This window comes from Macaca thibetana, chromosome 18 (genome assembly GCF_024542745.1).
Source record: "Macaca thibetana thibetana isolate TM-01 chromosome 18, ASM2454274v1, whole genome shotgun sequence".
Taxonomy (NCBI): Eukaryota; Metazoa; Chordata; class Mammalia; order Primates; family Cercopithecidae; genus Macaca; species Macaca thibetana.
Window position 1 is genome coordinate 45,067,754 of NC_065595.1, and position 17,222 is coordinate 45,084,975.

The window sequence follows — 17,222 nt, forward strand, 5'->3', positions numbered from 1 at the left end:
TCTGTTGTCAACAATTATTTCTTTACGTGTGGTATTCTTAACAGCTCTTATTCCTTTTGACATGTAATTATGTCATGTATTATACTATTTAAATGTCTTGTGTGATTATAAACTCTCTCTTTAATTTGATTAAAAATGTAAGATATAGGCTAATTTAAAAGGTAGGATTTATCTTATTCTTCATTTGCATCTGTATAATCTGGCAAAGTAATAAGATTTAAATAGTTTTTATTGTACTAATTACTCCAAATAATTGATATTTTACATGAATAAACTTAATTTCTATTAAATGCATGTATTCAGTGTGGGCACAGGAAGGAGAAAGTATGATACTTAACTAAATCATAGCAGATGCAATGGGAGAATAGGCAAGAAAGTCGAAGATACTAGCAAGAGAGGTTAAAACGGTAGATCATTTAAGGCTGATGAAGAAAAGAAGTAGGAAATTATTTTCTGTAGCTCTAAATTTTTCTCATGTGAACACAGGATCATTGGTGGAACACACACCAATGATTCCTAGAGATGAGATATGAATAAGAAAATTAGGAAATGCTGGGTATCTAAGTTAAGCTAGTTTCTTTACTGATGGACTAAGCGGAGCCTTTTCTATATGGTACTCTGTAGTGTGAAATCTCTAGTAAGGATTCAGAATATATAATATTGACCCAGGCACCTTTAATTAATATGTCCTTTCCCAAAGAGTATTTCATGCTATAGTTTGGGATATTTTAGGCTTGTGAAAAATTCTGAGATTCCTAGAAGGACATGTAGGCAACAGTCTGTAGAGATTTATTATGACAGTCATATTACATCCTACCTTTTCATCCTTCCTAATCCTTTTATGTACCTAGCTATAGATCATTCCTGAAACTTAGAAATGGAGAAAATAGGGAAACCTAAGAAAAATCTGGAGAACAAAGGTTCACCCAGCTAAGGCTCCATCTTGCTGTCAGAGATATTTCCTACTAAACATGGAGCTACATTTCTCCATTCATGGATGTAAGCAGAATCCAGTCTGTCTCTACTCTCAGTCCTGCAGCTTCCCACAGAGAAAATCCTAACAAAATGATGAGAGTTTTTTCACTGTCCTGCATAATAGTTTGTTATATAGCATTATTTCCTTTTGAAACAAGATTAAGATGCAACACACATCAAATGTTAATTAAATATTTTAAGTCTCACAAGAGTGTACTTTTTTACATATGTGAATGAATCCAAATGCTGTATTTTTGGGATAAATTAGAATTTTGTATAAAATTATTAGGTTAAAAATTATAGCAACTAGCTTTAACCGTTAGTGACAAAAGGTGTAGCAAATTATTGGCATTAAAATTTAAAATTTACCTCTTTCACTGGCATCATCTACTAGAACAATTTCTTCTATCATGTGTCTTGGTGAGCGATTAATGACACTATGGACAGTTCGCAGAAGTGTGCTCCAAGCCTCATTGTGGAAAACAATCACCACACTTGTTGTAGGAAGATTATCTGGATACACCTTTGTTTTACACCTAGAGACAAAGCAAATGCCTTTATAAAAAGTGACTGTTAAGATTGCATAATAAAGGAATCTGGACTAGAAGGGGTGATAGAACAATAAAAGCAGTTTGCTCTAGGGGTGGGATCCTTGGTACCTTTTTATTTAAGTCTTGGTTAATGTTACGTGTTTAATAAATAGCACCTATTTAAAATGATATATTTAGATTAAAATTATTTCAAAGATGTCATTTATATTCTTAAAATTAGGTACTTCCTCCTGATGAATGTTTTCAGGTGATTCACTTTAATAGAGAATGAAATAAAGCTATCTACCCAAAACTGACTGTACTTCAAGGACCCTATTAGACAAAAAAAATCAGAACCACTGGAGTTTACACAGTTTAATAATCTAAACAAAAATATGCCTTCCACAAAAGAAGATAAATATTTAGTGAGTACCTATCATGTACCAGGCTCTTAATCTTCCTAGTCATTCTGTAAGACAGATACGTGCAGCCACATTTCACAGATAAGAAACAGGGCAGGGATAGCGAGGAGGCAGCAGAATCTGACTGAAGACTCCACAGCCCATGCCCTGCTGCTCCAATTCTTGCTGCTGCCACCTCCATAATTAAATATCAACATGTACCTCGTTCAGTAAAGACTATTTATGCCTGAGCATGCAATCATCAGAAATACCAAACACACTCAAAAGATATGCACACGAAATCCACACAATAATTTTATGTTTCTAGCACTTTGTTAGGCAACATGGTCTCTTTTTCAACCTTGTTAGCTAGATAAAATTACTAGATAACAGCCTATTAGAGAAAGTAACAGCAGTAGGTAACCTGAGATCAAGAGATGTGCTTTAGAACGTAAGCCCGCTCTAAACAGTGCGTATGTAATTCTCTCCCAGGTATCCCCAATTCTAACAGTTGCTCCACCCTCCTCTTTCTTCCTTTATTCCCTGCTCTCTCTCAAGCTCCTCAAGTCTCAACTGTAATCGCCTGTCAGTGGGAGTGAAGAAAGGGAAGGATGGGGAGGAAATGAAGAAAACACAAACAAGACTCCTCTTCTGAAGCTGCTGAAATAACTCTTCTTATTGAACACTCTACCCTAGGGCTGCCGGCTGGCAGTTGGAAGAAAAGGAAAAAGGAAGGGTAAAAAGATGACAAGGTAAAAGGGTTGAAAGAAGAAGTCACCATAGGGGCCCCAACAGCCCTTGTCCTTTCTCTCTCCCAGGAGACAAGGAGCAACAAGTAGCTGTTCCTGTCCTTCGATATATTCCACTGCAGCCCCTCTCTCCCTCTTCACCACTCCCAAGACCTCTTTCACAGGATGGTCTCCATCTCCTACTACCAGTAACCTCCTCTCTACCCACAACCTCATTTCCACTTCACTGCCCACTCCCTATGTTCACTCTAACAACCACAAGAAGGCCCACACAGCCTGCCACCCTGTCTGCAGCTCCCTCCTTCCAAGTCTAGACTAAAGAGGTGGGGCCCAAAAGACTAGGCGAGAGGGGAAAACATGTGTTCTCAGCAGTACTAATAATACTTCTGAAAATAGTTTCCCATCAAAACTCTGTTATAAATGGTGGCTACAATATTTATGTATTATAATTAGTACTAGTTTCAGGTACATCATAGCTGAGCAAGCTATATGTTGAATTCCTGATGCACAGACTCCTGGAATAAGACTCTGAAGTCAGGAATGGCCTATGTATGGGTAAAAGGGAATCAGAAAAAGAGTTTCTTATATTATTTAGCTGAATCTTATTATGCCACATACAATCTCTTTTCCCAAGTGAATCCTACTTATTATTATCGTAGAATTGGGAAGCAGGAAACAGCCAAAGTGGCCATGTAGTTGCTACCTTACCAAAATAAAGTAAAATAATAAAATCAAGTGATGCACGAAAGATGTATAGTGTACAAATGGTACTGTTAGCCATGTCTATGGCTAGGAAACAGAAAGGAAGACAGAAAAATGTGGAGACAGCAGGTTCTGCAGAAGAGAAGTGATAACCCAAATTTACTATTTGTATGATATGTTAAAGAATAAAATTCTAAAACTGTATGGGAAGGAAGTAAGATTATAAGAGTATAAGAACACTAGAAAGAAATTGGATGGAAGAATCAGAGGGAGAAGCAATATTACGAGCCAGAAGGACAGATAAAAATGAAATAATTTTTTTAAATCAAATGGTTAATCAGAGGCCATAACGAGTTCATAAAAGTTAATATTCTCTCAAAGCAAATGAGAAAACATAGAGAAAATATTAAACAACCATAATTAACCTCAGAACAGGTACAAAAACACACAAACACACACCCCTAACCTGGAAGAGCCACAAGGTACTTGAGAAGAACCAAAGAGCCTTTTAGCATTCTAGCTAAGCTTTTCCAATCGAGAAACCACCTGTCCTTTTGTGTTTCAGGGTGTGAGGTGGGTAGGGGGACCGGTTCATAGAACACAGAGCTGAGGATGAGGAGAAAGGCCACAGACCACGTTCAGGAAGCAGCTTTCTTCCACACTGGCCCAAGTGAGACTTTTATCCTCAGTTATGAAAACTAGCCAGTGTAAGTGCTAATTTCTTTTTTTTTTTTTTTGGAGACGCAGTCTCGCTCTGTCGCCCAGGCTGGAGTGCGGTGGCGTGATCTCGGCTCACTGCAAGCTCTGCCTCCCGGGTTCACGCCATTCTCCTGCCTCAGCCTCCCGAGTAGCTGGAACTACAGGCACCCGCCACCACGCTCGGCTAATTTTTTGCATTTTTAGTAGAGACAGGGTTTCACCGTGTTAGCCAGGATGGTCTCCATCTCCTGACCTCGTGATCCACCCACCTCCCAAAGTGTTGGGATTACAAGCGTGAGCCACCACGCCTGGCCAGTTTATGCTAATTTCTAAAAGTTACATATAGGTTTAACAGCAAGGTATAGGTTAGGAAGAAATGGAATAGTCTTAAACTTTCTATTGAAATATATACATGCAAAAAGTTGACAAATCATAAGTGTACAGCTGAATGAATTTCCACAGTGAAAGCATCAAGCAGTCAGCACCCAGATGAAGAAACAGACCATTACCAATACCCCAGAGGATTCCTTTGTGCCCCTCTCTAAGGTAACCACTCTACAGGACTTCTAGTACTACTGATGAGTTTTGCCTGACTTTTTGAACATTACTTAAAGGGAGTAATATAAAGCAACAGTTCTCAAACTTTTTGACTTATAATCCCTTTACACACTTAGAAACTGAGGACCCCAAAGGGCTTTTGTGTATGTGGATTATGGCTATTAACGTTTACCATCTTATAAATTAAAACAATTTTTAAAGTGCAAGCATCCACAAACACATAATACATTAGCTCTTGGAGATGACTCATCATTGCCATGTAGTGTGCCCATTATCAAGGTATTGCCTCTTAGTTCGAAATACACCTTTTACTACCTGCACTGTGATAATGGAACCAGCCCCTATAAGCATTTCTCCTTTGCAGTATGCATGATGCATACTTCAGCTCTGTAGGTAGAAGGTGCTGGAGGGACAATGCAGGAGGAAGATACTTCCCTCCCCGGTTCCAGCGTGCTTCCATTTGTTTTCCTCTCCCTCAAACTGTGCGGCTGCCAGTGGACTGTGGTGGATAACCAGGGCATTCACCCCGCTGAACTTCAACAGCACCCCCACAACAACAGACCACATATATGATGGTAGTCCCATATCATTATAATGGAGCTGAAAAATACCTATGGCCTAGTGTCATTGTGGCCACCATCAACATACTAGCATAATTACTTAATATGCAAAGTACATTTAGTAGAGCCTAAGTGTACAGTGTTGATAAAGTCTACAGCAGTGTATACAGTAAAGTCTTAGGCCTTCACATCCACTCAGCACTCACTCACCCAGAGCAAGTTCCACTTCTGCAAGCTCCATTCATGGTAAGTGCCCTATACACGTGTACCATTTTTCATCTTTTATACCATATTTATACTGTATCTTTTCTACGTTTACATACACAAGCACTACTGTACTACACAACTGCCTACAGCATTCAGTACAGAAATATACTATGCAGGTTTACAGACTGGGAGTAATAGGCTATACCGTATAGCCTAGGTGTGTAGTAGGCTGGACCATCTAGGTTTGTGTAAGTACACTCTATAATGTTTACACGATGACAAAATTGTCTAATGACCTATTTCTCAGAACATACCCCAGTCATTAAATAACACATAAGTGTACCTAACAATTCAGAAATATAGAGCTACAGAAGTTGCTTGGTACTTACTATTACTAATATTTTTCTATTGTTATAGTCCTACTCTGGCTGGATGCAGTGGCTCATGTCTACAATCCCAGCACTTTGCAAGGCTGTGGCAGGAGGATCACTTGAGCCCAGGAGTTTGAGACCAGCCTGGGCAACAAAGTGAGACCCCATTACTAAAAAAGTCCTACTCTATTTATCTTATCTCAGGGCACTGGCCTGAAAAGGTCCTGCTGACTTTTTATTAAGTTCCTGAAACTGCATTAAGAGGATTAAATATATTATCCCATGTATGCTTGTAACAACCCTAAGACAGAGTTATTACTCTCCAAATTTTACAGATGAGGAAACTGAAGCTTAAAGTAATAAAGTAGATTGTTCATGATAGCAGCTAGTAACAGAACTACAAGCTGAATCCACAACTTATGATAAAACTTGTAATGCTCATCAATCATCCATATATATGTCAAGAACTATAGTTTGAAAAAAGAGCCAAGAAAAGAATTTTCAAGAAATTTCTACACCAAGGTGACTATGCATGTATAATCCGATGCTCTCCTCCATGTCCCTTCAAGCTATGATTTTCAATGTATTCTTTTTCCCCCATTAAATTTCATCTGTCACTAGCATTTATCAATGACAACTCATATTTCATAAAATGTCTGGCTACCTGCCAGGCAGTGTTTGGCAATGTTACAAAATTACTTCTCTGTATACTCTCATTCAGAGAAGATCAACTAAGATCTAACCATAAAAGTAAGAGCAAAGCACAGTGATTCAGAGCACATATTTTGACCCTGAGACCTAGATTCAAATTTCACTTGCGTCACTTACTAACTGTACTTTGGACAAATCATTTAATTTCCCTAAGTCCAAGTTTCCCCATTTGTAAACTGAGCACATTACTACTACTTTGCCCATCTGTTTGAATATGACAATGTGTATAATACTGGTATATAATAAAGCATTCAATAAATGTTATTAAAATTACTTTTTAAATATCTAAGACTAACTATATAGGATGGAATTGGCTTACTAGATGATTTGGAATCTGTCTTACACTTCCTTCCCTAAGATTACACATGAGGAAAGTTATTCAGGGACTGTTGGTTCTATTTAACTCTTCTGAACAGTGTAATAATGTCATTCTTCCCTCCAGTTTCCTTCAGGAAACGTGCCCTTAGAGACTGTACAAGGCAGTAGAAGTTATTGGCAGACAGGATGATCTGGACACAGCCAGCTACACACCAGTTAAGCCCGTGTCTTAGAACATAAGCAAGGTTTCTCTGGATTCCAAAAGGTGGTGAAAAAGCTGCACTCCAGGGGCCATCCCACAGCATCATTCCTTCCACATAGGGGAGCAGGAATGGAAAGCAGCTGACTACCTCTGTCCAGCACAGCTGAGGCTTAAGAAAATACTATCTAATATTTACCACTTGGCATTTCATTGTGAATCTGCTTTGGAAGTCAGGAAATGACTAGTAAAATAAAGAAAAAAAAGTGGAGATGGAAAAGTCCCTTTGGAGTCAGCTTCTTCTGAGAATCAAATAGGGACGTGGAGCTCACTCCTTGAACAGAGGCCTTCTCTGTATCCTAGATTGCAGGAAGCGTGCAAAGCACTTTACAAATCCTCACAACCACCCTTGTAATTCTCCTTATCTTAGAGATAAGGACCTGAGGTATAGAAAAGTCAGGCAACTTGTCCTAAACCACATAGCCAGTAAATGGCAGAGCCAGACTTGGACTTTGCCATTATCAAGATATTAATGAGAAATTTACCTAGAGACAATTTGAAAAGGAACAAACAGAGAAAAAATAAGAGTATAGATTGAGAAGCTCTAGTATATGCATATAAGTAGCTCCAAAAGAACAGACTGGAGGAAATAATGAAGCAGCAGTATTTGAGATTACAGCTAGGAATGTCCCACAATTGAAGAATAATATCAGTGCTCACATCAAAAGTACACTATGTGCACTGAACATGTAGACACATAAAGATAAATCTACACCTTCACAATTACAAGATACATAGGTCTTACTAATAAAGGAAAAGTATACAGCTTCCAAACCAAGAGACAGAAAAACATGAATACTAAAACTTTACCAGTTGAAACTGTATCAATTAGAAAAGCAGGAAAAGAGGAAAAAAAGGAAAAAGATACTAAACAGAAAGCAAGATTTATTAGGTCAAAGTTTATGAAACTGTCATTTTCATGGGTCAAAAGTGGTTGAATATCAGTTTCATATGGTTCAACATAAAAGAAGTTCAAATATATCAAGTCATAATACATGTAGATCAAGTCATAATATACACAAAAGTCATCTATTAAAAACCAAAGATTAAATTTAGAACACAAAGTTCTAGCCTGGGCAACATGGTGAGACCCCCATCTCTACAAAACATTTAAAAAATTAGCCAAGTGTAGTGGTATGTACCTGTAGTCCTTGTTACTCGAGAGGCTGAGGTGGGATGACCGTTTGAGCCCAGGAGGTTGAGGCTGCAGCCAGCTGTGACTGCGCCACTGCACTCCAGCCTGGGCAACAGAGCAAGACCCTGTTCCTCAAAAATATATATGCGTGTACATACATAGTGAGAGTCCATTCAATGGTAGGCTGCCTATGAACATGAGCACGAGAGAAGCAAAAAATTAAATAAATAAATGGTAGGCTGTCATTTAAAAGAAAAAAGTCCAGCCATCTAGTAGAAATACACCTAAAACAAAGTCCTTTCCTATGCCAAGATCACAAAGATCTATTTTCTCCTATGTGAACTTTTAGGGCTTTGCTGGTTTGCCTTCACATTTATTTCAGGTAATACATATAAAATTGATTTTTCTGTATGGTGTGAGGTAAAGATGCAGTTTCAGTTTTGTCTTGAATTATATCAAGTTGGCCCAGCATAACTCATTTGTTCATTTTTTAGAAGATCATCCTTCTCCTACTGCCACATAGTGCCACCTTTGTCCTAAACCAAGTGTTCAAGTATGTATTGGACTGGTCATGAACTCGCTATTGTGTTCCACTGATCTGCTTGTCTATCCTTGCAACAATACCACATTATTTTAATTATTATAGTTTTCTAGGAAATCTTAATAGTTCAATAAGAATGTCTAGCTCTTCCAGGTCTTTGCATTTCCAGTCACAGTTGAGAATCAACTGGTCAAATTACATATGCAAACGTGGTTATGATTGGAACTGCATTAAATCTACTAATGAATGTGGAAAGAACCAACATCTTTATAATATTAAGGAGTCCGACCCCAAGAATGTGGGATAGTTCTCCATTTATTTAGGTATTTAATTTTTCTTTGCTTTAGAGTTTACTCTGAAAAGCCTTTCTTGGATATCTGATATTTTCAGATTGCATTATAAGTATTATTTAAAATTGTTTTATTTCCTAGCTTTTGTAAGAAAACAACACACAGAAATGCAATTTATTTTTCCTTTTAATATTAACCTTAAAATCTTCAACCTTGCTGAATACATTTTTTTTTTTTTTGGAGACACAGTCTTACACTGTCACCGAGGCTGGAATGCAGTGTGGCATAATCATGGTTCACTGCAACCTCGAACTCTCGAGCTCAGGACATCCTTCTGCCTCAGCCTCCTGAGTAGCTGGGACTACAGCTATGAACCACTGTGTCCAGCTATTTATATAATTTTTTTGTAGAGATGGGGTCTCATCATGTTGCTCAGGCTGGTCTTGAATTCCTGGACTCAAGTAATCTTCCTGCTTCAGGTGCCCAAAGTGCTAGGGTTACAGGTGTGAATCACCGTGCCCAGTCTCTAAACACTTTTTGATTCTAATCCTCTAATTCTTTTGGATTTTTGTTATACACAATCATGTCAACTGCAAATAATAAAATTTTAATGAACTTCTTAAATTAATACATTTTAACAAATTTTAATTCCTCTTTTCCAATCCTTGTAACAGTTACTTATTTTGCTCGCCTCCTTACACTGGTTAAGACCTCCAGTACGACACTGAACAGAAGTGGTGTTAACAGGCATCAGTGTCATGTTCCAGATCTCAAAGGGAAAGCTTTCAAAATTATTATTAAATATAGATATTTGCTGGGAGGGTTTTGTTTTTCTAGAAACATTTTGTCAGATTAAAGAAGTTCCCTTCTATTCCTAGTTTGCTAAAGGGTTTTATCATGACAGTGACAAATTTTATCAAATGTTTTTCCTGTATCTAATGAAATGATCACATAACTTACCACCTGTTTCCCTATAAATGTGGTGAATCTAAATGATTTTCAAATCCTAAACCAACTTCACATGCCTGGAATAAACCAATTGATTTTTAATGTATTATTTATATTGCTGGATTTCACTTGTAAATCTGCATCCATATCGAGATTACTGGTCTGTAATATTTCTTTGTTGTAATAACCTTGTTGGATTTTCATATCAAGATCATGCTGATTTCATGAAATAAGTTTGATATGTTGCTTCGTTTTCATTGGCAAAGCCATCTATGCCTGGAAGTCTGTGTTTATGTCTGACTTTGTGAGTGTCTGTGTGTAACGATTTTTTTTTTTCCTTTGAGATGGAGTCTTGCTCTGTCGCGCAGGCTGGAGTGCAGTGGCGTGACCTGGGCTCACTACAAGCTCCACCTCCCGGGCTCACGCCATTCTCCTGCCTCAGCCTCCTGAGTAAGTGGGACTACAGGCATGTGCCACCACGCCTGGCTAATTTGCAGTTTTAGTAGAGACCGGGTTTCACCATGTTAACCAGGATAGTCTTGATCTCCTGACCTCATGATCTGCCTGCCTCAGCCTCCCAAAGTGCTGGGATTACAGGCGTGAGCCACCGTGCCCAGCCGTGTGTAATGATTTTAAATAATTAATTTAATAGCTTATATTAATATTATAACACTTAATAGCTATAACAATACTTAATAGCTATAACACTTATATTTTCTACTTTTCTCTGATGTCAGTTTCACTAAGTTATATTTTTCTAGGAACTAGTAAGTTCATCTAAATTTTTAAAAATTGGGATGTTATTTATAATATTCACTTATAATCTTATCTTTATGTCATTGTGGTAAGAACACTTACCATGAGATCTAGGTTTTTAAGGGTACAATGCAGTATTGTTATCTACAGGCACAATACTGTATAGCAGATATCTAGTCCTTATTCATCTTGCATAACTGAAACACTAATCAGCATCTCCTCCTTTCTCCCCTGCCACTGAACCCTGGCAACTACCATTCTACACCCTGCCTCTATGAGTTTGACTATTTAAAAAACCTCATAAAATCTACGTATAATCTTTCAAATGTCTGCAAGATGTGCAGGGATGCTGTCTTTTTCATACCATTATTTGCTATTTAGGAAGGCGTTTTTTGATTTTATTATTTTATTGATTTTTTTCCAAAGAACTTTCAGCTTTGTTGAGCCTCTATACTTGATGTTTGTATTCTACTTTATAATTTCTCATCTTTGTGATATATTATCTTCTAAGGTCTGGATCTGTAATGACACCAGCTTTCACTCCTTATATGGATTTGTGACTCTCCTTATTTTCTTGATTTTAACATTTTTTTTTCCCATGAACTTTTGACTTTGCTGTTCCTCTACTGTACATTTTTATTTCCTAAGTTTCCAAGCTTTAAGTTTCCACTCTTTCTTCTACTTATTCTAATTTGTTCCTTTTCTAATTTCTTAAGATGGTTAGTTCAGTAATTTTCCATCTTCTTTTTAAAAAAAGTCATATGTATTTAACGGTACATATTATCACCTAAGCATGGAATTAGCTTCATTCCACAAGTTTTGATATGCAGCATTCACACTGTCAACTTTGATAACATATTTTCTTCCTCAATGCACTTAATTCCTAGCTAACATGAGCTACAAAAAGAGAAAATAGACAAATGAAACATGTAATGAACCTGTCCAATAACAATGCATATTATGGGCCAGATCTCACACTTTTAATACCACAAGCACACAATTTACTTGACTTTAAGGATATTGGTACAATATGCCTTTAGGTCTAACTACCAATTCACAGGACAGGGAACTGAAGAACATGTTCAATGACACCACAGTGATGCAGTCAGCAAAATGTAGGCTGAGAAAAGATGTGAGGTATTCTACCTGGATTCTTCAAATAATAAACTGTAAGGAAAAAAGATAGAGAAGGAACCTACAGACTTTATAAAAGAGACTTAAGAGAATATCCACCAGCTGCAATTTTGATCCTGACACCTACACTATAAAAAAAGAAATATGTATGTCATAACTAGGGAAGTCTGAATATTAACTATTTTATGATATGAAGGGATGTTTATGTTATTTTAGGGGTGAAAATGGTATCATGATTTTTATTTTTCTTTTCTATGAGTCCTTATCTTTCAGAGCTACATACCAAAATATTTAGAAATGTTTTGTCTTTGCTTGGGGTTAGAGAATATGCTTCTAATCTTACTTACCTGGTTGTTCACAAAAAGCCATAAACCACACAAGTGTCGACATAGGGCTGCTGCTATTGTGTCAGGGGCTTATCCCAGAGCAAATGATCACAGCAAGAGTAAAGACCAATGTGGAAGCCACAGCATATTTGATAACATAATATTGAAGGAGATACTTCATTTTACTTGCACCATGTTCTATTGCTCAAACAGACCAATCTTAGTGCAACATGGAGACTACAAAGAGGTGTGAATCCCAGGAGGCAAAGATTGTTGGGGGACATCTCAGAGGGTATAAGAATTCATAAGACAAAACTGTTAGGAATTGCTGAGGCTGAGTGGTGAATACATGAGGGTTCATTACATTATTATCTCTATTTTTGTATACATTTGAAATTTTCCATAATAAAAATTCTAAAACTTTTTTTTTTTAAAAAAAGGGTATCAGTCCAGAGATGGAATGAAGACATAAAAAGGCTACTCAGTGGTAGCAGTGACTCTGCACTACCTCCTAGGCAGCCCAGTCCCACAGAGACCCAGTGGTTGGCCAGAAGGACTATGTACTGGCAGCTTTCACAAAAGTGGACTTTGTCGGGTCTGAGGAGTCTTGATCATCAAGTGTGAAACTTGGTGCATAAGCATTTGTATCACACCATTTCAACACTGTTCCTAGTATCATAAAGCTGTTCAATGTCCAAAACCTGGTGACTTACAATGCACTTAGAAGGTACTCATTAATAAAAGTATCTTCAAAAACCACATCAAGACAAAAAGACATAAATGTTTAATAACATGTGTTGAGAGTGGTGATATACGTAGGGGAGTTATTAAAATGACAAAAACGATTCTACTAGAAACAATAATAGTTGAGGCTCTTGAACGAAGTGTAAGGTTGTTTATAATACAAGCATCATTTAAACTGTAGACTGTGGAGAGTCTCCAGTTTTCTTCAACAATGTTTAAATTTTCAGGAAAGCAAACAGTTTGTGAAAAATCTTTACAAATTAAGCTTCTTTTGACGGATCTCCACTTAATCAACTTGCTGGATAAAGAGATACTCTTCATCTCCTTTGTTTAATTTTTACATGCACAGTATTCAACAGTTACCTTATCATGACTTATTCATGGCTAAGCCATGTAGTAGTAAACCATGATTACTTTTGTTTTCTCTGAACAAGTTTTTTAAAGTTTTCCCTGAAGGTAGTGCCCATTTAATTTTTTTTTCTTACTGTGGTTTTCTATGTATTTTAATCCCAAACTTCCCATCAATTGTCTAAATCTACTGTAGACATTCAGCCATATCAGGTGTAACTTCAGTGGCATCTTCTTGAAGTCTCTTCTGGAATTTTCTCACCGGCTCCGTCTGGGCTGGTCGCTTCTGCCTGTGCAACTCTCACTCAGGCTCTCCCTTCATCATCTTCTGGTCATTCTCACCATTTCTCACACAAGCTGAATCTCCTGTTTTTTACATTCTATGTCTTTCTTGTCCTTAGTTTATTTAAAACTAAGGTTTTAAATGGTAGTGTCCTATCTCTAGTAACTTCCTGAGAATGGATGTGTGGCAGTTCAATGTTCTGAGATCTTGCATGTCCAAAAATATCCTCATTTAACCGGTGCACTTTATTGCAAGTTTGGCTAAATATAACATTTTAGATTAGAAATTATTTTCCTTTAGAATTTTGCTCCTTTGTTTCTAGAGTTGCTGCTGAGAAGTTTGAAGGCATTCTGATTAATAACCCTTTTGATTGTGACCTGCTTTCGCCTCTTAAGAAACCTGTAAAAGGTCTTTCTTTTTCCCCCTTGGGAGTTGAAATCCTCAGTGTTCTCTAAAAGTCACAATGTCTTGGAGTGCAGTCTATCTTCATCTATTGTCACAAAAAGTTGGTGGGCTCTTCCAATTTGAAAATTTGTGCAGTTCAGTTATGGAAAATTTTGTGGATAAATTTTCTCTTCCCTATTTTTAAAATTCTTTTTGAGACTCCTATTATTAAAATATTGGATTTCCTGATTGTCATTTCAATGTTCATATAATTTTACTGTTGTCCATCTCTTTGTTGCATTTTTATTTTCATTTTTTTATTTTCAAAAGCTCTTTCTGGTTCTCAGTGTAACTTTTGAATAGTATCCTATTCTTATTTTATGGTTGTAATATATTCTCTATTTTGTTGAGGTTATTAGTTATTTCTCTTAATGTGTTCTACCTTAATAGTTTTTCTTCCCTCAAAGTTGCTTTTTTCTGTTTGTTGAGGGCTTCCTGAGATGTCTAGTATTCTTTGCTTATCTATTTGTTACTAAGAATGCAAGACCAAGAGGCTGAATATGAGGCCTAAACACGTGAGTAGGACTCACTGACTATGCATTTCCGTAAGGGTGATCAGGCTGTGCCATTAAGTTGGAAACTTTCCCAAGTCAATCAGCACTAAAATGCAATTTCTTGGAAATTCAGAACATACTTTTCATTCACATACTCTCAGGACCACACTAGGTACTTACCCTTCTCTCTAGGGCTATCCAATTCTGATGAGAAAGATCTTCCAGTCTCTTCTCTGGAGGAGGCAAACTTGGCTGCCAGCATCAATGGGAACAAGGAGTGCAGGGGGCCTCAGCACAGAATGTATATGTTCACTTACTCTACCTATTTTCTGTAGTTTGCTTGCTTTTAACTCAGCCTATTGTACTCTAGTACCTTGTATTACCTTCTTCTTACGGCACAACTAGACATCTAATTTGTATATTGCGGATAGGAGTGTAAATTGGTATAAACATTTTGGGAAAATGTCTGGTAACACATGCTAATGCTATATAAATGCATAATCTATTCCTTTCTCTAGTATATAGCAAACAGTAACGGGCACTTAAGTCCTCCAAAAGACATGAACAAGAATGTCACCACAGTTTTATTTATAGTGGTCAAAAAGTAGAAATAATCCAAAGGTCTATCAATGTATAAATAAACGATGGCATATTCATATTACAAATCACTATACTACAGTAGAAAAGAATAAACTTCTGATATATGCAACAATATGAATCTTAAAGGCACAAAAAATGGTGTGGATCCATTATAAAAAGTTCAAAAAGAGACAAAACTACTCTATGTTTAGAGAGGTCAATATAATGGCTGCCTCTGGGGATGGAAGTACTGACTACAAAAAACATAAAGAGACTTTCAAGGGTGATGGGATCATTCTATGTCTTGATTTGGCTGATGGTTACACAGGTGTATACATAGCAAAAATTCAGCGAACTGTGCACTTATGACTGTTTTTTTCACTGTTTCAAGTTACATACAACTTAAATCTTTTGTAAAAAGTTGAGTATGTGAGTATTTTGGTAATAATAAAGTTTAAAATCCTCTACTAATCCATTAAGATAAATAATTATCTTCCAATGCCTGAAATACATAGTGCTAATAATCAGTAGAAGCTTGAGATATTATTTCTATCAGCATTAATTATTTTCTAAGTGGGGTAAGTAGTAACATAGTGATATAACATTTGCCTTAAGAACAATCAGCACTCAAGTGCAATTTACTGAAAATTCAGAACATACTTTTCATTCACTTACTATCAGGACCACAATAGGTACTTACCCTTCTAACCTAACATCTGGTAAAGATCTGTTGAGTGCAATCATCTCACTTGCCATTAAATTGAACTGATTGATTTTAAACATCTCTTTCATCTTTTCTTGATCCTCTTTAGGAATGACGACTGGTTTCCCCATTTCTCCAGGACCTTCATGAGGCTTTTGTACTGGCTCTAGAACTAAGAATAGGAGGAAACTTAACTAACATTAATTTCATAGCAATTGATTGATTCATGATTCTATTTAATAACATTTGTGTTTGAACTGTGCCCTCAACAACCAGACCCCTTTCTGGGCCCACCCTCTCCAAGGCTGTTAACCCTTCCAAGGGGCTGTCTTGTCTTCCACCTCCACACCAGTGTCCTGATTCAAGACTTCCTCACCTTGCCCCACTCACCTGAGTCACTGCATGGTGTTGGCTCCCATCTCAAAAGCTACTCCCACAATGACCTCCCTAAAGTGCAGACTTCACTGTTATTCCTATGGCCTCCTAGAGTCCAACCTCTGTAATGTGGAATTGAACCTAATTTTCCAAACCTATCACCTGCTAGGCCTTCTTCTCCCACCCCACAGTACTTCATCTTCTGGTCAAACAGCCACCCACTGCCTTCCTTCCAACGTGCCTCACATTTTCCTGCTTCCATGCCTTTGCTCACATCCCGTTCCCACTTCCATCGCTGCAACACCAAATTCCTATTTGCCTTCCCATGCCCAACTAAAATGGCTTCTCTTGCCTGTAGCTTTTCTGAATCTCTCTGTAGTGGTTATTTACTACTCTTGACTATGACATTATTTTATCCAGGGTTCTTATGTCTCTAACCAATTACTATCTCTCATTATAATGATTGTCAAACCTATCTCATGTACCCCTCCCATTAGAACAAGCATTCTCATCAAAAGTAATGTTATCTCTTGATATAGACATAAAAAGAGCAATGTGCCTGATGAGCACTTCCCAAGCTTTGTTCCTTATTATATGCTTTTGAGATGTTAATAAATATCCAAGAAAAACAGGTTCTGGGATTCATTAAATTTGGAAGGTACTATGTTAAAAACTTCTCATCTAAAAGGGATGGCTAAAGAATGGGGTGGGGCCAAAAACGGGATGAAAATACATTTTATGCATTACTTATTTTAAAAATCTAAAGTTTTATTCTCTTGTAGAATGTTTTTTAGGCATCCTCAAAACATTTCTAAACAAAAATAGTGGCATCAAGGTGCAGAAAAGCCATCTCTCTTCAGTCAGGCTTCATCTGTGCAAGAACAAGACTAGCTGGTAAAGTTGACTTTATTTAGGTGATTGTTTCGGCCAGTGGTACAAAGCCACCGACCAATACCAGAGCTGCAGGATGTGAAACTATTCATTGTGTCCTCAACCATGTCCAGAATTTAAAAACAGATTTCAGAGAATGATGATGAAAAAAGTGTGCATTAGTTTTCCCCTGTTCTCAGGATAAACTGTGT

At 37.2% G+C, this 17,222-nt stretch overlaps 1 protein-coding gene across 2 annotated transcripts in view; it reads right to left on the minus strand.

Annotated features, from left to right (window-relative positions):
• GALNT1 (polypeptide N-acetylgalactosaminyltransferase 1) overlaps positions 1 to 17,222 on the minus strand; it is an 80,713-nt gene that overhangs the window by 33,380 nt on the left and 30,111 nt on the right. For both annotated transcript variants that reach the window (XM_050767258.1, XM_050767259.1), the window contains 2 exons: positions 15,763 to 15,937; positions 1,345 to 1,511 (listed from right to left, as the gene is read on the minus strand). In XM_050767258.1, coding sequence (XP_050623215.1) covers positions 1,345 to 1,511; positions 15,763 to 15,937 — 342 coding nt within the window. The remainder of the gene's footprint in view (positions 1 to 1,344; positions 1,512 to 15,762; positions 15,938 to 17,222) is intronic.